Below are 23,535 nucleotides of genomic sequence, written 5' to 3'. Positions count from 1 at the left end.
AAAACTTCTACCCCATAATTAAATTTTGTGTTCCCATAGTTGAAAAACCACAAACCTTTTCATATTTTCATTTGACAAACGTCCAGGTCTTTGTTTTCTTTTTTATTTATATCAATACCTGAGCCTTTATATCCTCGTCAAGAGTCTTTAAGTCCTTTTTAGGACTAACCAAACAACACCTTGGTTACAAAAGCCGTCTATTCCTGCTGAGCTGGCCCTCAGGTTCCTCGTTTTGGTTTTTGTTTCATTGCTTGTTGATGAGACAGTGACATTTTGTCTTGACTGCCTTTCCAGCTGAGCTCTTAGTTATTAGTCTATGTCAGTTCCATGTTCATTCTGCCAATTTTCATTCAACAACCTCTTGATATGCCCCTTTGCAAAAAAGGTACCCAATATATCAGTGCGCAACACACAAATAACTTTATATGAATATGCTTTGTCTGTCCTGCAAGATAAAATATGTCTGTTGTAAAGGCCAACCCTGACACAGACAGGCGGGTTCAAAGCACACAAGAGTTTTTATTTTCTTTTGCCATGTGGGCAACACCTTCCCCATTCCCACAAGCTCAACATAGTCCCAAACCACACAATTCTTCCTTTTCTCTTTCTCCTCCACTCTCCCTCAGCAAGCTTCATCTCCCTCCTCCCGACTCTTGCTCTTGGAGTAGTGGCTGCTGGCTCCTTTTATAAGACACCCTTAAGTGCTCCAGGTGCTTGATGACCTGTTTCCGGCAGCACTTCCTGGTGTGGCAGAAGAGCTGCTCTGTAGGGCTCAGCTGCAGCTACAGCACCCTCTGTCGGCGCCCATTGATTCCAACAGGGCTGCACCGAACTCCAGCTCCCATGAAACCCTGTGGGAGTCACCACTGCAACCAGGGGGGGTAACGTTCTGGATAGGCTGGCTCCCTCGGTCCTCCCAGCATGGAGGTGGCCTGGCTGGGCAAGGGCACCTGCCGTCCGTCTCACTGTAAATATATTCAGTTTTCATTACACCATCTTCCCATTTTCATAAAGGGTAGTTGAATTCTTTTTTTGTCAAGTCAAGGAGGCTGGGTGGTCTTTTGGCCTTTTACCCCTGCAGATTTTTTATTTTTTATTCTATGCCATACATTTGTTATGCTGTATAATAGTATTGCCTAATTTTGTTTGTTTATGATTTATATTAACTTCCCTTAATTTCATTTTGTAAAGAACTTTGAGCTATGAAAACATGTTATATAAATAAATGTTGTTGTTGTCGTCGTTGTTGTACAGATGAGTGATAATCTTGTGTGCAAGGTCCATAGCAGCAGAACAGTCTTAATTTGAGTGCAAATTTACAGAATACATACACACTCACCTAAAGGATTATTAGGAACACCTGTTCAATTTCTCATTAATGCAATTATCTAATCAACCAATCACATGGCAGTTGCTTCAATGCATTTAGGGGTGTGGTCCTGGTCAAGACAATCTCCTGAACTCCAAACTGAATGTCAGAATGGGAAAGAAAGGTGATTTAAGCAATTTTGAGCGTGGCATGGTTGTTGGTGCCAGACGGGCCGGTCTGAGTATTTCACAATCTGCTCAGTTACTGGGATTTTCACGCACAACCATTTCTAGGGTTTACAAAGAATGGTGTGAAAAGGGAAAAACATCCAGTATGCGGCAGTCCTGTGGGCGAAAATGCCTTGTTGATGCTAGAGGTCAGAGGAGAATGGGCCAACTGATTCAAGCTGATAGAAGAGCAACTTTGACTGAAATAACCACTCGTTACAACCGAGGTATGCAGCAAAGCATTTGTGAAGCCACAACACGCACAACCTTGAGGCGGATGGGCTACAACAGCAGAAGACCCCACCGGGTACCACTCATCTCCACTACAAATAGGAAAAAGAGGCTACAATTTGCACGAGCTCACCAAAATTGGACAGTTGAAGACTGGAAAAATGTTGCCTGGTCTGATGAGTCTCGATTTCTGTTGAGACATTCAAATGGTAGAGTCAGAATTTGGCGTAAACAGAATGAGAACATGGATCCATCATGCCTTGTTACCACTGTGCAGGCTGGTGGTGGTGGTGTAATGGTGTGGGGGATGTTTTCTTGGCACACTTTAGGCCCCTTAGTGCCAATTGGGCATCGTTTAAATGCCACAGGCTACCTGAGCATTGTTTCTGACCATGTCCATCCCTTCATGACCACCATGTACCCATCCTCTGATGGCTACTTCCAGCAGGATAATGCACCATGTCACAAAGCTCGAATCATTTCAAATTGGTTTCTTGAACATGACAATGAGTTCACTGTACTAAAATGGCCCCCACAGTCACCAGATCTCAACCCAATAGAGCATCTTTGGGATGTGGTGGAACGGGAGCTTCGTGCCCTGGATGTGCATCCCACAAATCTCCATCAACTGCAAGATGCTATCCTATCAATATGGGCCAACATTTCTAAAGAATGCTTTCAGTACCTTGTTGAATCAATGCCACGTAGAATTAAGGCAGTTCTGAAGGCGAAAGGGGGTCAAACACCGTATTAGTATGGTGTTCCTAATAATCCTTTAGGTGAGTGTATATTGTATATCAATTCATCGCCCACGCATTGTACAAAATAAACTCATTACATAACTAAACAATTGGACATACCGCCAATTTGTATTCTGCACAAGACCTACTGATGACTCAACATAATTGTGGTATAATGGAATGTGGGGATGAAGGAACAGCAGAGTGAATGTGAGGAGGATTCGGGAGTTGATAAGGGTTAGCAGCAGACATCTTAACGGCTTGGTTAAAGGAGCTATTTTGTAGCCTGCTGCTTCTAGCCATGATGCTATGGTATCAGTTGTCAGTAGGTAATAATGTGAACAGTTCATGGCTTGGATGACTTAGATCATTGACCATTTTGCTGGTTTTCTGTAGGTACTGTCTAACTTATAGGTCTTATAGTTTAGGAACATCGCCTCCAATGATCTTTTGGTCAGAAGACACTATCATCTGCAGGGCTTTACAATTATGGATAGTATAGCTCCCATACCAGAAAAGGATATATCCAGTTAGGATTCTTTAAATGGAGCAGATGTAAAATGATCTGAGGACGAGTGGGCTCATGCCAAACCTCCTCAGCTGCATGAAATATAAAAAGGTGTTGTTGTGATTTCTTCTTCATTGCATTTTCAATGTCCACAGCCCATGTAGGTTTTATGTACACCGAGGAACTTAAATCTGCTTACCCTCTCCACAGCTGATGATGTTAGGAGGGTGTATGTCTCTGTGTCTTCTGAAGTCTACCATCATCATTTTGGTCTTTTCCACAATAATGCAGAGGCAGTTTTCCTGGCACTGGAGTGCCCTCTGTATTTAGTCATGCCACCAGTAGAAATAAGACCCACCACTATTGTGTCATCAGCAAGTTTCACAATGATATTCCTAGCGATACAGTCATGGATGTAGAGGAAATATAGGCGAGGATTTAGTACACATCCCTGGGGCATTTTACCATATTCTATGGGATTTTTGCAGCCCTGGTTTAAATGTCTCTTGTTTTACTGTTATTGTTTTTCTCAGGATGGCAGAAATGCTTTACATATTGCAGCAACTCATTCTAAGGAGGAAATTGTAAAACTTCTTGTGAAGAAAATTGATCCAAATCTTCCTGGAGGCGTAAGTTGATTTTCTTTAAAACGTTTGGTAGGAATGATATGCATTAACAAAGATTTAATTTAATTTATCATTATATTCATCAAGTTAATGAATATTGGAATCCTAGCTTGAGTCTGTCCTCTTTGTTAAAAATAGTAGTAGCACTTAGTGAAAAGAGAGCCAACACAAATGCTCAGCCTAACAATAATCATATTATTACAACATAACATACTCCATACTCCTTTCTGGCATGGGACAACACCTCGGCATGCCAGTGTAGAAAGAAAAGGACCACTATTGGATGGTAGACCAGACCCACAGTAGTTGTACCATGAAAATTATGTTTTGATCTAACACTCCAGCTGAACATTCACTACAATGCCAGGCAACATCCAATCACTGAAATAAAAAGACTATGCAATAGTAGACTGCTTTCTTGTAAGACCATGAGCTTTGAGGCCTGAAGGGGGCACTCCAGCTCCCCAAACCCAGCACAGACAAATACAAGGCACAAGTCCAGCACAAACACAGGCTTTTATTACATGGGAAGCACTTCCTTAATCACTTCCCACCACAAAGCACCGTACGCAAGTCCAAAGGACTATAATGAAGCACACAGCAATGAAACACTTTGCTTCCTTTTCTCCATCTATTCCTTCTGCCTATCTCACTCTACCTCTTCCTTCTGGCAAGCTTTGTCTTCTTCCTCCTGACTCAGGCTCCCCAACCAGTGGCAGGCAGTTCTTTTTATCTTAACCTTCAAGTAATTCCAGTGTTCTGAAGGCTTAGCCCGGGAGCACTTCCAGGTAAGGCTGGAGCCTCATAACATACGGCTCCCCAGTCCCTGCAGCACCCCCTGGTGACACCCACGGAATCCAACAGGATTGAGTTGCAGAACTCCAATTCCCATGATGCCCTCTGGGAATCCGTGGTGCCACCCCAGCCCAGAGGGACTGCCATCTGGTGGTCAGGGGGAGAGAATATCCTGTGTATGTCATCTCCCCTGTATTTGTTTTTTCCGGCTAAGGGAGCTAGGTCACTGTTTCACTGCCAGAATGGAATTTGAATTGTTCTTCCTGGATGTGAAGTTCAACTGTCAGATGGAATCTCTGTTCTAAAATTTCAGCGTAGGCTTTCCCTGGAACACTGAGGAGTGTGATGCCTTGGTAGCTGGAAAACATCTCCCGACTCTGGCTCCTTTTTATAGAGCACCTAGAAGAGCTCCAGATATCCCATGATTTCCTTCCAGCAGCATTTCTGGGTGTGGTGGAACTGCGACAATAAAGGGCACAGCAGTTCTCCATGTGCCCTCTAGTGGTGACCACAGACCCAAAAAGAGTTGAGTGTCCAAACTCCAAGCCTCCGGGGCTGCCCTCTGCCATTCTGGGGAGGCAATGCCCCATGCATGTTTTCTTGCCAGTCCTTCCAACATAAAGGCATCCTGACCGGGTAAAAACCCCTGCCATCCATCACAGTGTATATTCTCAAGCAGTGTATAACATAAATCTACGCAACATGTGGAAATGAATGCAATGAACATGTAGATTGCAGTAAATACACACCAAAAAAGCACAATTTGAACAAAACTTATACAGAATACAGATTTTAAAGCTGATGCAGACGTGTGGGTTTATACGGTAACCGCATTATTGCATTCATTTTTGTGTTACATTTCGGTATTTCGGTATATAAGAACGTGTGCCATTTACTCCATCTCCATCCTGTGGTAATGTTTTAATATTTTTGGTTTTATTATAATCACACATTTACACATGACCAAGCATATGTAAGTTCTTAGACCAAAGCAAAGAAAGCCAATTCCCAATGAAGACAAATTGTTTGCTTAAAGCAGGGCTGTCGAACTCCGGGCCTGGAAGGTGGCTGCAGGCTTTCATTCTAACCCTTTTCCTAATCAGTGACCAGTTTTCACTGCTAATTAACCCCTTTTCCCTTAATTTTAATAGCCTTGTTTTTAAGGATTCAGTGCTCTGAATTGATTCTTGTCTTCATTAAATGGCAGCCAAACAGAAATGAGATGTGAAACGAGTCAACAGATGACCAGCTAAACTGGGATTTCAAACTCCAATCAATTTCACTCCAACCAGTCTCTTAATGAGAAGCCAATTCCTGCTTTTAACTAAACCCGTTATTTAAGTCCAAGGCTCGTTGCTGCTCTCATTCTGGTACAGCAGACATTTCTAAAACTGCTGATTTTCTGATTTTTATAAGAATAACATCAACAATGTTTTGGTGACCTGAGAGATGAATCTTACCGAGACCTTCACCTTTCTTTATTTTCAGATATTGTGTGATGGACACAGGTGAGCTGTTCATGTGGTGGCTTGTTTTGTGTCTCATTATTGTTTGGCTGCTAATTAAGAAAAAGAGACAACTAAGGGGTCTGAGTCAAGTGAATTAAAACTAAAGATAAAGAAGTGAATTAGCAGCAAAAACTGAAGAAGATGGTTAGAATGAAAACCTGCTGCCACTACGGCCCACCAGGAACGGAGTGATGAGACCCGTGGCTTAAAGTGTACAATGAAATATTTTCTGCTTTAACATGTTATTTAATTTGAGAAGCATTCAAGTATATTTACAAGTTACATGTATGCATAGAATTACATGAGTGGAAAAGTTATTTATTATTTTCTCATCCCTCGTTTGTGTTCGCAGTCATAAGCGCTGTGCATACATCCTACAGCAAGTTTTATAATCTTTAATCTTGATATGATATGCAATTTGATCAGAGGTAGACTTAGTGATTTGGGGGCCACAAGCGAACACAGGTATGGGAGCCCACCTTCAACACCTATTCTTCACCACTTATGTGTTTAGTCCACCCATAAAATCAATAATGTGTTGTGGACGCTGGCCCGGACACACACAGACGGACATCGTTGTTACACCCAACACACTTTTATTTACAACAATATTTACAGTTTTTCATGCACTCACACACCCCAGTGCCTCCAGCACCGATTCCCCCAATGTCCAGGCCACACTCTTCCAGTGCCTTTCTCCTGGCCGCCTCTAGTCCTCCCTCCAGCTCCGTCCTCTTCCACCCGACTTCTGCCAATGACCGGAGGGAGGCGGCCCCTTAAATAGGAACCCGGATAGGCTCCAGCTGCTTCCCGGCACTCCTCCGCAGACACGCCCCAGTGTGGCGGAAGTGCCGGCTGCGCACCCGGAAGCCGTCCGGGTGTCCCCTGTCGTCTTCCCCCCAGCACTTCCTGGTGTGCCGGAAGTGCTGGGCTCCAGGGATATCCAGGCACTGGGGCGCCGCCTGGCGGTGGCCACGGGTCCCTACAGGGCTGGGCTTTCAAGCCCTTTACCCGAGACCCCCAACATAACCAGTGCGGACGCCCCCTCGTGGTCTGGAGGAGGCACAAGCCCTCCTCCGGTCCTCCTGGGCGTCCCGGCCGGGGCTGTGTCTATCCATCCATCCATTCATTTCCTAACCATTTCAAGGTCAAGGAGTCTAATTGACATTATTGGCTGCAAGGCAGGAACCAATATTGAACTAACTATCACCATAAATAATGTATACCATACACTGTACATTTGCTTACATGCATTTATTTCTTATTTCTATTTTCTAGCCCAAAAATCAATTACCGTTACACTACGCAGCTGTCCGGTCCTCTGGAGCTCAAAATATTATCCAGACATTACTTAAATATTCCAGTAAAGAAGCCCGTCTTGTTCAGGATGAGGTAAAAGTGTTTACTTGATAACCAGTTTGATATCAAACATAATGGCTATTTATCTTATCTCTGTCTTTGTTTTGTTTCCACAATTTAGGATGGGTGCATTCCTCTTATTTTATCTGTCGAAGCTGGAAACGTTGCGGTCTGCAAGGAACTGCTTAGTGCCATGCCAGTTGCTCAACTCAGGGCACAGAGAAAGGTACTGCAAGACCACTGAGAGTGACGCGATGATTTAGGGGAGGACAAGCCAGCACAGCACTGCACATCGCACAGAAAAGGGGACATTAAACACAGATTACTCTTACAGTTATTGAACCAATCTGTAGGCACATTTTCAGCATTTCATCCTACGGAAATTAAGGCTATGATGTTTTGCTATGCTTAGTATTAATTTTTGGCATTTTTGTAGGTGTTAAATGTACAAAAAGTGTATGTGCTTATTCATATTGGGCTTTGTCATGGTACTATTGGGAAAGCACAGGTTGCTTTAGAATATGAAGTGAATATGCACTGCATTAATGGGGCATATTTTAATCACAGCTACGCTTTTTTAGTTGTGTTACAGCTTTTTATGTATTTTGTTATAGGGTTGCAACCAGTTATAATGTTCTCTGGTCATTTCATAGAGAATACTGCACCTTATGGCTTTTACAAATATAATAAAGTCATAGAAAGTACATAATCTTGCAGCACTTACAAACAAAATCTATCATAACTATTTAAATTAATAGGAATAAAGAGATCTATAAACTTTACTTTACTAGATGTACTGCTAATGGTATGGTGGACAAGCCTCTTGTCCAAAGTTGGTTTCTGCCTTGTACTCGATGTTATTGGGATAGGCTGCTGCCATCACAACCCTAAGTTGGATTAAGTCAATTTATTAACGTCATCTTATTTATGTTTTGTAATGTTAACACAATCAATATGGCTCATTGATAGCTTAGCAGAGGAAAGCAAGAACTTTGATTACCAACTTTTCTGGACAATATACACATCTGTGGAGTCCATTGGCCTTTGGAACAAGCTGTCCCAGTTCAGGTGACCTTGGCCATCTGGACACCTTCACTCTTTCTTTTTTTTTTTTTTTATTAATTTTATTACAATCAATACATAGCAATCAAGTTTTTACAAAAAAAAAGAATTATGCTAAGAACAGATCGATCCCCACCCTTGAGAGAGAGAGCAATCCAAACGGTGTAAAATTTAAGGCTTGTAAAAATACCTAAATTAATAAATTCTCTGTGCTTTATAAACTTATTTTAAAATATTACTGATTAGATCCTGCCATGTTTTGAAAAATGTCTGCACAGATCCTCTAACTGAGTATTTGATTTTTTCCAATTTCAAATAATATAACACATCAGTTTACCACTGACTTAAAAGAGGAGAGTTTGGGTTCTTCCAGTTTATCAGAATAAGTCTGCGTGCCAACAGTGTAGTGAATGCAATCACAGTTTGTTTGTCTTTCTCCACTTTAAGACCCTCTGGAAGAACCCCAAACACAGCTGTTAATGGGTTAGGAGGGATTGTGAGTCCAAGACTGTCTGAGAGGTAATTAAAAATTTTTGTCCAGAATAATGTTAATTTGGAGCAGGCCTTTAAAGGAGAAGGAGGTTGGGAACATGCGTCGATAGCACGATGCAGCACCCATCATATGACAGACTATCTGGATTGGGATCCGAGTGCACTGAAACAGTGTGAGCTTGTTTCTGGAGTGCCAATCCTGCCACCAATCATCAACTTTCCTTGAAAGTTGGAGGACCTGCCTACACAATAATGAATGCAATTTAACGTCATACCCAGTTCGGAGCAATTGCTGGTTAAGAGCCTTCTCAAGGGCCCAATAGAGTAGAGTCACTTCTGGTGTTTATTGAATTCGATGGCCTCCTACTGATTCCTGATCATCCTTAACATCTCATTCCATGACCAAGAGCAGCAGAATGATTAGCAAAGCGGTGGCACTAACTTCACAGTAGCTTACTAAGAAAAACAATTTGGATGTGAGTGTCAGTAGGCTACATAATAGATACCCGAACTATTCCATATCATTTCAGTTATTATTTGCTGCTCTGATGCTGATCTTTCTGATCATAAAATAGGTCATTACGATAGTAATTGATGAGATGAATTCATAATTCAGAATTAATTTGGTTCAAAAACTAATCAGCACATCGTGATCTCATAACAAGCTTAAGTTTTGAGTTTGGTATTTTTCCATCCAGCCATTTTAGCTCTAGATCGTCCTCAAGAAACTGACACACAGACACACACACACCCATCATCGAGATATATTGATGTTTTCAGTATCAGAGGACCCTAAAATGTCGAGATCCGTTGAAAACCGGTTATCAAAATTTTTGATGAATCTAAAGCTTTCGCCCCACCCCTATAGGTGATAGGTTATGGTGGGGGAGGGCACGAAGCAATAACAGAATGACTTGTCAATAATGACTATTGCTGATAGCCACAATTTTAGTTAAAGAAGCGAAATTATTGTACTTACTCAGCAACTCTAATAAGGTTTTTCTACTTTACAGTTGGGATCTTCAGCCTGAGAACAATAGGGACAGCATTATGCCAGCAGGCAGCACCAGCCTGACCTGTAACATTAATTTTATATACTCTGTGAAGTTCTGCAAACTTGTGATAGGAACGTATTGAATATACTAGCTAATTAGTTGCATTAAGAGAAGTCAACAGCATTTCAAAGAAAGACTAAAGAAAATAAGTTATATAGTCAAAAGTACAATTTCTCTAAATGATCCTTGTACAAAATTGACACATATGGTCTTCTTTTTCAAGCTTCTGGATACCTTTCTAGACACTTACTGTCATGGTTGCTCTCAAAGAGTCTTTCTAGCTTTTCCTGCTTGCTTGACTTTCTTGTGCTCTAGATTCACACAGCTTCTAATCTGCCTGCTTTTTAGGTGGATGTCTTATTAGGGTCAATTACAGATTTTAGCAGCTCATCATTCTGGTGGCTGCTCCCCTTCACTTCTACTAGTGTACATTTCTTTTTATCCTGTTCATGCATGTTGCCACTTCCATTAAGCCTCATACTTCTATCTTTCCCAACACTTCATTTACTGTCTCTTATGGACTTCCATTCAGCCATCCTTTCATTTTCTTGACCTTCTTATTTCAGGAGAGAGCTGTGACGTGGCAGTGTCTATGTCAGTAGTGTTGGGCAGCAGAAATAAACTAACTTTAGACAGGAGTGCAAATCAGCCCTTATGTACAGCACACTCATAACAACACCCACACTTGTTGATTCAGGGTGACATTTTAAATGACCAGTTAATATAACTTACATGGGTTTGGGATAAAAAGTGAAGACTGAAATACCTGAGAAAGAGCCGTGTACACTCTTAAAAATAAAGGTGCCAGAGCGGTTCTTCAGAGTGATGCCATTTCTTGTTCCAAATAGACCCGTCCACATGAAGGTTCCAGAAATAACATTTTATTTTTTTAGGCTGCATATAGTAAATAACCACAAATAGATGATAGGGAATTTGTAAAATACTAATGGGTCAAGATTTTTTAAAGGGCTCTTCTTGCGTGCAATAATATAGGTTAAGTTCAGGTTCTCTTAATCTGTTTTCTTCTAGATTGCCCACCGTACATCAAAGATTTCAGTTTTTGTTTCTGCATATTAGGATGTTTTTCTCAGTTCAAAGAACCAATTTCATATGCAGAGGACCCTTCAGAGAATTAAATGGTTCTTTGTCAAGCAATAGTTCCACAATGAACAATATAACAAGGCAAAGAATCATAAAGTGCCATTAAAGAATCAGCATTTTTAAGAGTGTAAAGTAAACCCAGGGAGTACATGCTCACTCCACACAGACACTGCTGATCATATACGAACTCTTTCGTGATTTACTTTTCTTATTTATTTGCAGTTTGTATTATTGAGTTGATCTTCAATGCATTTCTTTACCCATGTCCTTTATATTATGATCTTACATTTTTGAAAATACTTTAGTGTTATAATTTGATATCTGAAACACCCCACAAAATGTTAATTTTTAAGAGGAGAAGAGTCCTCCTTCAGGTACTGCCTGTTGATTACTCACAGTTATGCTTAGCCACCTAAAGCAAGATGCTTTATGCTCAACATCTAAAAAACATTTATAGCATTTTACAGTAGAAATAGATGAGCCAAGTTTCACTTGGTTTGGGTGACCCATTTTCGAGTTGCTGTCTCAGCGGACTCACATCCTCACGTACAGAAACCCCCTGGAATAAAACCTAATGGAGTGTTTTGCATAAAATCAATATTCTTCTTCTTCTTTCACATCGATGTCGGGTCAATGTGCTTGATCAACCTTCTCTGAACAGCTCGGTCCAGTGTCTCCTTGCCAGTCAAGCCCTTCTTTTACTTTATCCATCCACCTCCACTTTGGCCTTCCTCACTGACTTGTCCCCTGTACTTTCATTCCCATCAGTCTTGTTTTATCTTGGTAGAGTCCATCCATCCATTTTCTAACCCGCTGAATCCGAACAGGGTCACAGGGGTCTGCTGGAGCCAATCCCAGCCAACACAGGGCACAAGGCAGGAACCAATCCTGGGCAGGGTGCCAACCCACCGCAGGACACACACAAACACACCCACACACCAAGCACACACTAGGGCCAATTTAGAATCGCCAATCCACCTAACCTGCATGTCTTTGGATTGTGGGAGGAAACCGGAGCGCCCGGAGGAAACCCACGCAGACACGGGGAGAACATGCAAACTCCACGCAGGGAGGACCCGGGAAGCGAACCCGGGTCTCCTAACTGCGAGGCAGCAGCGCTACCACTGCGCCACCGTGCCGCCCTCTTGGTAGAGTAATATATATATATATTGCTCTACTTTCCCCTATTGTATTATTAATATGTAGATTTATAATGCCTAATCCCATAGATTTACCACTGTTTATAAGGTGTTATTCTATATAACTTATCCCCACTGTCCCTTCTATATATATAACCTCATGCAATGAGATGTAGTAAAAAGACAAGCAGGAGTTAAGTTACACATAAAATAATGTATTACTGATAATATTCATATATAATAACAATATGCAAAGTACATTTGAATATTGGCAACCATACAACCTGATAAAATGGTGATGTGTAACTCAGGTGGCACAAAGACTTGTAGTTACTTAAAATGTCTCTAATTAAGGCATCATTGGTGCTCAGCTTTCTTCAGAACAGGCCTCAAGCCTGTCTCAATATGACTGAAGATGAGCTCTTCATTTTGCTGTTCTTGTCAGTACATGGTGTGATGGTCTTCATCAGTTGTTAACAAGAGAAAGATACTTCTACATCATCACAGGTTAGCAAGGGAGATGCTTCTTCATCATATGTTGGTTAGAGAGAGAGAATGTGGTTAAGCAAGCAAATTTATAGGTTTTCTGTCCAACCCCTACAACCAATAGGACATCATGGTACTTAAAGGCCTCTGAGACAAGCCAATTCCAAACAGCCATATCTCAGATCAATGGGGGAAATAGTACATCTTAACACCTGCAACCCCCCAAAAGATCATATGTTAAACTAACCTGGCTTTGTGGGGGATGAGAGAAATACTCCAACTGGTTTAAGACACATCCTCCAAATCCTGTCGTAAAATTACAGGGGGATAGGCAAATACGAATGCCTCTCACCAAAGTAACACTAAATTACATTGCTTTGCCTAAATTTCAAATAAAGACGTACAAAATATTTATTAAGTTAAATGCAAAATCTCACATCACAACAACTCTTTTTCTCATATATTCATTGTCTTTCCTCTTCACATGTCTGTGTATCACTTCAATTTATTTTCTTATAGTTAGATATCTCCTGGGCAGCATGGTGGTGCAGTGGTAGCGCTGCTGCCTCGCAGTAAGGAGACCTGGGTTCGCTTCCTGGGTCCTCCCTGCGTGGAGCTTGTATGTTCTCCCCATGTCTGCGTGGGTTTCCTCCGATTTCCTCCCACAGTCCAAAGACAGGCAGGTTAGGTGCATTGGCGATCCTAAATTGTGCTTTGTGTGTGTCCAGCGGTGGGCTGGCGCCCTGCCTGGGATTTGTTCCCTGCCTTGTGCCCTGTGCTGGCTGGGATTGGCTCCAGCAGACCCCTGTTACCCTGTAGCTCTGATATAGCAGGTTGGATAATGGATGGATGGATAGATATCTCCCCTCACTTTTGTTGTACCTCTGATTGTCTCATTTCTTATTCTGTCCTTTTTTGTAACTCCATACCTCCATCTCAACAGCCTCATTTCTGCCACATCTAAATTCTTCTTCTCCTGCTCTTTGTTTGCTGCCCAAGTCTCAGCTCCATATGTCATTGCAGGTCTTACCACTGTCTTAAAAATTTTACCTTCAGTCTTCACCTTAATTCTTTCAATCACACAATGCTCCTGACAACTACTTCCAGTTGTTCCATCCACATTGCGCTCCATGGATTTCCTCTGCATCCAATTCTCCTACTTGAGCTACTAATCAATAAAGCTCCATATTCTACTAGGAACTTGCAAGGTGTTTAGTCCAAGATGGAGCTAAATCGGTATCTAGTGAGTGTTTTACTATGACAATAACTGTGAGGGATTTTGTATTGTGTGACCCATTCCTTTTTGAGTTATCTTGTCCACAGACGCACATTCTAAAGCACCGATAAGCACACTCAGATAGACATCACTCTGATCAAATGGTGGAAAGTCACTGAAAAATCTAAATTAAATTGTTGACCGAATCACAATATGTTTTAAGTTTTAATGTTTTAAAAGAATGCTTCATTGAGAAATTATGTATTTTTGTATGTTACTTAGCCCATGTAGTTTGTGGTGGTAGCCGACAAAAAAAAATCTCATATTTTCATGGAGAAAGGACATAACAAAGATTCAAATTGAATGAGATTCAATATAGAACAACAGTAAGCAATATCAGAAATGGCCATTAAAAAAATCTCACTTCACTTCCACAAGTCACGTCATCCAGCTATTTGCGCACACATGTATTTATAGCTATAAATAATATTGTTAAATAAATAACTCTTGAAAGTGAAAATAGTGCACAAACAGTACTGTTGAATTGAAAACAGGACACTTGACCAATGAATAAATCTTCAGTTTATATGCCAAAACAAAATGTGCCTATCGTTATATTTAACACCAATTAGACAGGGCCTAAGTAAAGTATTGACCTCCTTAGAAGCTTTCACATTTTTATTGTTACTTTGATGGATAAAAAGCTCAATTTTGGTTTCAGCAGACCACAGAACCTTCTTCTAGATGACTTCAGAGTCTCCCATATGCCTTCTGTGAGTGTATTTTTTTACAGTGGCTTTCTCTGTGCTTCTCTCCAATGAAGCTGTGACTGGTGAAGCCCCCAGGTAACAGTTGTTGTCCACACAGTCTATCAGTCACTGTAGCTGCCAACTCCTTCAGAGTACTCATAGGTTTCTTAATGGCCTCCCTCACTGCTCTTCTGCAAGCTGATCTCTCTGTTTTTGTGGCTGACCTGCTCTTGGCAGATTTACTGCCGTGCCAGACTCTTTCTCTTCGTTAACGATTGGTTTAACTGGACTCCTAACGATTTTCTGAGACTGGGAAATTTTCTTGTCTCCACCCCTTAACTTGTCCTTTTTACAGATTTGCTTGAACTGCTGTTTTGTGCTTGTTGTGTAGGTTAGGCCACCATACTGATTCAACACAAGCTGGACCCTCCAGATAGAGGAACTTGTAGACAACCATCTACTGAAACCCAAGACAGGTGGTCTCCATTGAACTAATGATGTGACTTTAAAAATCAGATAGCTTCACCACTGAGGATTTAGATGTGTCATGTTAAAGGCGGAGAATGCTTTTCAGATTTTGTGTTTTATATTTGTAATTAATTCAGACCTGGCTCCAGCAGACCCCCGTGACCCTATTCGGATTCAGCGGGTTAGAAAATGGATGGATGGCTGGATTAATTCAGACCACTCACTTTGATATTAAAGAGTCTTTTATATTGATTAGCGTCAAAAAATCAAATAAAATCCATTGTGATTCAATGTTGTAAAATAATTAAATGTGAAAACTGGTAAATATGTTTTGTAGGCACCGTACTGTATGTAGGAAATGAAGTAAAAAATACTATCAGTAATTAATATGTGGGCGGTGCAGTGGTAGCGCTGCTGCCTCGCAGTTGGGAGACTCGGGTTTGCTTCCAGGGTCCTCCCTGTGTGGAGTTTGCATGTTCTCTGCATGGGTTTACTCTGGGTACTCCAGTTTCCCCCCACAGTCCAAAGACATGCAGGTTAGGTGCATTGGCTAATCTAAATTGTCCCTAGTGTGTGCTTGGTGTGTGTGTGTGCCTTGCAGACCCCTGTGATTAGGATATAGCAGGATGGATAATTAATATGTAGACTAACAACCAACTATAAATGTGAACATCTCATTTGCATTTGAAGTAATCCAGTATCAATGTTTTAAGGTTTTTGTATGGGCAACGTTTAAAATGATGTAAATTAACTCAATAATAAGACATATGTAGCAGGGAAGTTAAACAAATTCGGGTCCATGAGGTCAATCAGTTCACCTTACGGCAAAGTAAATATTGACATGTATGAAATGAACAATGTGAGGAAAATGCAAATGGCTTCATGAAAAACACAAGAGACGCTAGGCAGGCTTTCAGTTGGAATTGATCTTACAATAGAGTCAGAGTAGCAAACAAGTGCTGGACAAAAATAACTGACTGATGCTGATAACTGTGCGTCCTTGATTGGTCTCAAATGCTCAAGCTGGTTTTTTACTATGGCTTCTAGAAGTAAGTTTTATTAATGGTAGAATGGCATTGCTATATAAGTATGTATATATTCACTCATCTACTTTCTTTCAAGTTGTGTTCATATTTTTATTTGATGTAATTCATTTTCATCTGACAAGTATTTCGAAACCCCAGTTTTTTAGGACTTCCAACCCTTTCAGAATCTAAACATGTTATCCAGTCAATCAAATATAAAAAGATTATAACAAATGGAAAAGAAACTTGAGTTTCAAGTAATCATGAACGAATGATCTCTGTTGCCCATAGGGCATTTTAATACAACACACTGCGCATAGAAGAGGCATCCAGTCGTATAAAGACTGACGTGTGAAGTTATTGACATAAGTGATGCCGTTTACTCAGCATCAAAAGAGTTTCATCTGTAACCAAAACAGTGAGATATGGGCTGCGTCCTCATGAATGTCACCTGCTTTGGCGTTAAAGGTAGACAAGGTCATACAAATAATGGAGGCGATTCTGATAATGGCTACTAAACCCTGAGACTGTATTTGGCCATTTGTTTATCTACAGGGCAATGGGGACACTGCGCTACATGCATGCTGCAGGAAGAAAGACGTAGAGCTGGCAAAGCTTCTAGTGGAATACGGAGCTAATGTGGACTTTCAAAATGTGAGTATTCATTCAGCCCTACATCAGATAAACAACGATTGTCTAATGCAACTGAAAGATGAAGGTGCTGAGTAATTAGATATTCTGTTTTTTATCTGCTTCTGCCCATCAAAGTATCTAAGTAGCCAATTGCGTTTCACTTTACTGTGTGAATCATTTCCATTTAATGGAAAGTGCTAGATGAAGGTGACAAAATACACAAGCAGAGACCAAAAACTAACTTAACACTGTTAAACTAAACATGAAAAAGCACTAAATAAAATTTGTGATACAAAATTAAAAGACACAATAACCAGAAAATCCAAAATCACTTCAGATAGAAGGAGAACTCAAGATTGTGCCTGAGGCAATGTCTAATGTATGCAATACCTGAGCAAAGCTATCATCCAAGCTCCCATTTTTTACAACTCCTATAACTCCTAACCTGAACCCTCCTCATGTGATTATGGCATAATAAATGTTGCATAGCAACAGACTCCAATGTGAGTGGCTAAGGGCTAAAAAGGTAGGCAAAAGGGTGGGCTATGGTCAAAGCCCTGAGAAGTTGTAATGGGTGTTTCGATTCTGTTGAACTGATTCTTTTCATTCATTTATAGGATTAGAGGCCAGTGCTTATGTAAAGTTCCTTGGGAAAGTTGGGGGGCCCCCACTGACCTCATTACAAATATATAATATACTTGTATCTCACAGATATTTAACATGATGATAATTCATCTGACATTGTCCTGTTTCAGTATAGAAAGCATGATAACACATTTAAGAGGAATAATTCAATTAAGATGTCACACTACAGAATCACAAGTGAATGAGAATTGGGCAACTCGCTCTCGGGTAATCATTCACAAATCAACTGAATGAGAATCATTTGACTAATTTTTGGATAAATGAATGAAAATCGTGAGACGTGTTCACAAATCTACTGAACAAGAATAGTTGGGCTCATTCTTGGGAATAATTTGTTTACAAATGATATTTGCTCTGTGTATTCAGTGAGTTGTAGAAAATGTGCACTAAAGCAAAGCTGAAAGCAAATAATTGTTAGAATTTAGAATAATAATTTTATAAGGTTCAGCTTTGTGCAGCTAGTTTGTTGAATGTATAAAGGGCCATAAACATATTAGTCTGAAATTATGTTTATATAGTCTGTAGAAAATAATTCCCATAATGAATTGTATAAAACAACCAATTAATACATTAACACATTAACACATTAACAGTTCCGTTCCTACAACAGTGATGTAACCCAAATTTTGGTGTAAGTCGAAACACACCCCAGCCTAAGTCACCTACCTATCCTAGCCCATTTGCCAAATCATAATCTAGAACATTAAAACACAATTAAGCCACAGAAAAAGGAAAAGGACAGAGAAAATGGCCAAAAATGAGTGTAAAAAAATTCCTTACCTTTATTCCTTTTGATCTCTTTACAATGTCTAATTTCACTTCCATCGTGATGTCTTTCCTCTTCTTCGAAGCACTACCATCTGAAGACTCTGACTTTAGTTTAGGAACCATGATAAGGGCCACATAGTCGCCAAACAAAACCACACAAATGGAACACTTCCTCCACGCGCAACAAAACTAGTTTGCCAACTCCCTCGCTCATACGCTGCGTTACTGTGTAGTTTGCCAACTCCCTCGCTTCTGTGTATTCTTCCGCTGCGCATAACCAAACTAGTTCACCCACGTAGTCTGTAAGTACGACGCTAATGGCATAAGCCAAAACACTCATGTCTCATTTTTTTTAAGTTTTTATGGGAGTGAGCGTTGTAAACTTGAAACGTTGTATGTCGAAACTTTGTAACCCGAGGACTCCCTGTACTGCCAAAATTAATCTATTACCCATTTACTGTTATGTAACAAGAATTTAACAAAGGCTTCTTTTGGTCTTCATACCACTTATAAAACATCAGTTGAGTAAAACTACTTGTTAATGTGAAGGATTCACAGTTCTTATACTAAATAAGTAATATCAAGACAAATGTGTCTCAGTTAAGCCCCATCAGACCACTCCAAAGTGACGGCTTTGTTAGTAGGTCACATTGCAGAGGTGAATAAACACTTTACTGATGCTTTGTAAGTGTTATGAAGACCCAAAGAAGTGTTTGTTAATGTCTTGTTACATGCGAGTAAATGAGAAATAGACACGTTTTCGCAATACCTAAAGTGTTATCATACATTCTAATATAAATGTAATGCACTTGTATGCTGAACAAAAGAATGATCAGTGACAGAGATCTCGTTCGCCAGTAATATTTTAGTTCTAATTGGAAAGTATCAGGAATCAGATGGGTGGTACTTACACATGCACTTTAAATATCTAAATGAAGGAGGCCGCACTTTAGCTCTCCTGTTGAGCTCTACTGAATCAATTAATTCATGCCTGGAAATCGATTCCCATGATTCACTGAAAGGAGTCGTTGAAAAAGAACAAATCATTCTCGAATCGCCCATCACCAGCACTCAATCCTTGACATAATGGAAGGGGCTGCAGGCAGATGCTCATTATCTTACTCTGGTTCCTCGCCACATCTCAAAGATTTAAAAATGAGTTTAATTAGTTGCTTTTCTGATATGAGTGTGCTGTGAGATTATCTATAACAGTAGACTATGAGAGGAAAACTGTTTCAATGAGTGAATTTCTATATAAAATGTATTTTAGTTCTGGTGTAAATGTATAATTTTAATTATCTACTAGATTAACCAAACAACTAAAAGACAGATTCATAATATTAAAACTGAATAATTTTTCTACAACACCTACATAATGCCTAAATAATTGAGTTACTCAGTTGGATGACTTTTTCTATTATTCAAGTGCATGCTGTGGTACACAGATAATGACTGTAAAGGCAATAGAAGAAATATTTTGCTTTTTAAAATTCAATGCCTAGTGAAGTCTATACCCATGAAAAAAGCTGATGCAATAATATCTTCTGTCTTTAATTCAGGATGAAGGTCAGACATCTTTACATGTGGCTGCCTGGGAAGGGGATGAGGCCATGCTGAAATATTTTTATCAGTGCAAAGCTAACCCTAACATAGTTGACAAGGTAATGAAAATAATAGAGCAGAAGATGAAGGAGGATTTGCTCTGTTTTAAAATCAACTGGACACTGTGTAATTTAGATGGAAGTTAGCAGATTTGTTTGTGGCACTCGGTGCATTATTTTCTATTATTTAACCTGATTTTTAGTGTTTTGAGGTAAAGTGGGTTTAGAAAATATTCAGGATTACCCTCAGCCTGTATATTGTGAGGTTGAGGAGCGTCTCCCTCAGTAGTTCTTTGTGTGCAGTTCTATTTGATTTTTCTGGCTTTTTTTGCATCTGTTCTTAGTTTTAATTGTTGGATTACATATTGGAACTTTTTTGCTCTGGATTGCCTTTAAGGCAAATCCTTTTGGTCTTATTTTTTTCACTTTTCAGCATTTTGTACATCTTTTCAGTGATTTACAAATAAATGTATTTATTTATAAAGTTTATCATTTGCCCTGTCCTTATGCCAGAGGTTTTTATGGTTTACCCTCTCCCTTGAATTACATGTTTTGATATTTTGAGAGATTAAAATATTTTTTTTGAACTTTAAAGTTAGGGCTCCAGTTTTGGCCTATGCATGCAGAAGCCTACCAGTGGAGTTTGGGGTCAGGCTGCTTGGTGGATGGGACTTTTAGAGGCCTCACTCACTTTTGTTATTGAGAATGCACTTGAATGCAAACAGGTGGCTTATGGAATTCCCGTCTTTATATTTACAGTTTTCTCCATTCTTCTCACAATGTTTAATAATATGTATGTATTATATATATTTCTTTTTTGTTTAGCTTGACAGGTCTCCACTTCATATTGCAGCTGAAAGAGGTCACACTAACATTGTTGAAGTTTTAACCGAAAAGTTCAAGTCTAATGTTTTAAGCCGAACAAAGGTACTTTGTTGTTAAAGTTGAATATCCATCCATCCATCCATTATCTAACCCACAATATCCTAACTACAGAGTCATGGGGGTCTGCTGGAGCCAATCCCAGCTAACACAGGGTGTAAGGCAGGAAACAAACCCCAGGCAGAGTGCTAGACCACTGCAGGGCACGCACACACACCCACACACACCAAGCACACACCAGGGACAATTTAGGATCGCCAATGCACCAAACCTGCATGTCTTTGGACTGTGGGAAGAAACCGGAGCACCCGGAGGAAACTGACGCAGACACGGGAGAACATGCAAATTCCACACAAGGAGGACCTGGGAAGCAAACCTGGATCTCCTTACTGCGACGCAGCAGCGCTACCCATTGCGCCATAGTGCTGCCCTAAAGTTGAATATTCCATGTGGAATTGCTTCAGTGCAAGATTGCTTTCTGTGGCTATGGCCAGCATCATACCGCAGGACTCAGCACAACTTCTGGACAGAAAGTATGGCAATATTAAAAACTGCAGTTGCTGAATTTTGTGGCCTCTGAGGGGGTCAGATTACATGAGTAGAAATAGCAGGGGGTGACCGATTGCACAGTTCCCTCACCACGATTAACACTGCGTCAGACCACATGTTCTTCCATGAAAGTACCACAATGTAGCAGCCAATCATCTTGGAATATGTCAGAATATGAATATACTCTACACAACTTTTTGCTTTTCCCAGTTTGTTGTGGGATGACAAACACAAAACATCAAGCACACATCTCGGCTGACTGTAAAGTTCAATGAGCCTCTCCTCCATTTGAAATAGTCTCCTTCCATCTTTCCTTGCAGCTGCCAATGTTCTTCCTTATTTATGGGCATTGCATGCATTGTACTTCTGGCTGAGTGTTTATTGGCTATAAGCTATCATAGACACAAGAAACTACCCTTACAACTAGCAGCTCACTGAAATAAAATCCAACCAGAGCGGTTTAGCTGAGTCACTGCAGCTATCACACTACACAAGTGATGGTAACAACACAAGCTATGGCTGTCTACAGTCTGCAGTCATTTGTTTAAGATTGTGCAAATGAAGGCTACGACTGAAAATCATTGGAAAGATTGTGTAGTGTGATGATGGCATAAGCTTGGATTTATTTTATATTTTGCAACTGTAAAAGAACACCATTGATTGAGATGTGTTTCGTAGGATGGGAGTACACTCATGCACATTGCCTCCCAGTGTGGACATCCTGAGACTGCTCTTACCTTCTTGAAGAAAGGCGTTCCACTGCATATGCCAGATAAGGTAAATATAAGCATTTACAATCAATGTACAGTAGTAAAGAGAATACAGAAAAGTCACGAGTGGTTATCACGGGAAAATGAAGAAACTATTAATAAGCTCAAATATGAATACTTAAAATGTCCTTACTTACAACAACAAAAAAAAAACATTTATTTATATAGCACATTTTCATGCAAAGAATGTAGCTCAACGTGCTTTACAAGAGAAAGTTACAAGAAAAGAAAAAACAAAAAAGATTAGGTAAGAATATTAATGAATAAATAATAAAGAAAAAAATAAATTCATATGATCTTAAAAAACAGATATATAACAGTCATAATGTAAGTCTCTAAAGATGAGTCTGGAGATAAGGTCAGATGGCCGGGAGGACAGAAAAAACAAACAAACAAGAAAAAAACTCCAGTTAAGCTGAAAAAAAACAAAAGCTGCAGGGTTTCCAAGGCCAAAAGACCACCCAGCCCTCTCTGGGCCTTCTATCTGTCATAAATGTGCTTACATCGTTGTTTCCAGGCTTTGTGCCAGGGGGATTCGATGCAGTCGTGGACAGCGGGGGCACCCGTCTTCATTGTACATAACGAGTACATTTTGGCTTTAAATTAAAAGTGGAAATAAAATGAAAAAAGACACAGAGACAACCACACCTTAAAGTACAATGCTTAAATGAAGCATTCACCCTCTTGGAAATGTTCAGATTTTATTGTTATAGATCATTGAATCACAGCACATCTATATATATAATTCACTAAGTCCATGGCAAGCAAGACAGAGCCATGCCCACCAATTCACTGAGCCCCGCCCACCAACAATTCACTAAGCGGCCGACCATGGCATGCAAGACAGACCATGCGATACGCACGACAGAGCCCTGCCCACCAACAATTCGAGCGAGAACGAAAGCATTTGCCAAGAATGTTTTCATTAATCAAGAATATATAATTTACTAAGCTGCTGACCAGGGCACGCAAGAAGCAGCACGCAAGACAGACCATGTGATACGCACGACAGAGCCCCGCCAACCAACAATTCACTAAGCAGTCGACCATGGCACGCAAGACAGACCATGTTATACTCACTAAGCAGCCGACCAGGGCACGCAAGAAGCAGCACGCAAGACAGACCATGGTATACGCACGACAGAGCCCCACCCACCAAAAATTCAAGCGAGAGCGAAAGAATTTGCCAAGAATGTTTTCATTAATCAAGAACGAAAGTCGGAGGTTCTAAGACGATCGGGTACCATCGTGGTTCCAACCATAAACGATGCCGACAGCCGATCTGGCGGCGTTATTCCCATGACCCACCGGGCAGCCAACTGGGAAACCAAAGTCTGTGGGTTCCGGGGGGAGTATGGTTGCAAAGCTGAAACTTAAAGGAATTGATGGAAGGGCACCACCAGGAGAGGAGCCTGCGGCTTAATTTGAATCAACACGGGAAACCTCACCCGGCCCGGACACAGAGAGGATTGACAGATTGATAGCTTTATCTCGATTCTGTGGGTGGTGGTGCATGGCCGTTCTTAGTTGGTCGAGCGATTTGTCTGGTTAATTCCGATAACGAGTGAAACTCCCTCCTGCTAAATAGTTA

General features: G+C 40.5%; 1 protein-coding gene across 2 annotated transcripts in view; it reads left to right on the top strand.

Moving 5' to 3' along the window:
- trpn1 (transient receptor potential cation channel, subfamily N, member 1) overlaps positions 1 to 23,535 on the top strand; it is a 110,780-nt gene that overhangs the window by 27,568 nt on the left and 59,677 nt on the right. For both annotated transcript variants that reach the window (XM_039737390.1, XM_039737389.1), the window contains 7 exons: positions 3,549 to 3,644; positions 7,223 to 7,336; positions 7,425 to 7,529; positions 16,652 to 16,750; positions 19,702 to 19,803; positions 20,569 to 20,670; positions 21,853 to 21,951. In XM_039737390.1, coding sequence (XP_039593324.1) covers positions 3,549 to 3,644; positions 7,223 to 7,336; positions 7,425 to 7,529; positions 16,652 to 16,750; positions 19,702 to 19,803; positions 20,569 to 20,670; positions 21,853 to 21,951 — 717 coding nt within the window. The remainder of the gene's footprint in view (positions 1 to 3,548; positions 3,645 to 7,222; positions 7,337 to 7,424; positions 7,530 to 16,651; positions 16,751 to 19,701; positions 19,804 to 20,568; positions 20,671 to 21,852; positions 21,952 to 23,535) is intronic.

The sequence above is a fragment of the Polypterus senegalus genome, chromosome 15 (genome assembly GCF_016835505.1).
Source record: "Polypterus senegalus isolate Bchr_013 chromosome 15, ASM1683550v1, whole genome shotgun sequence".
Taxonomy (NCBI): Eukaryota; Metazoa; Chordata; class Cladistia; order Polypteriformes; family Polypteridae; genus Polypterus; species Polypterus senegalus.
This window is presented reverse-complemented; position numbering and strand designations above follow the sequence as displayed.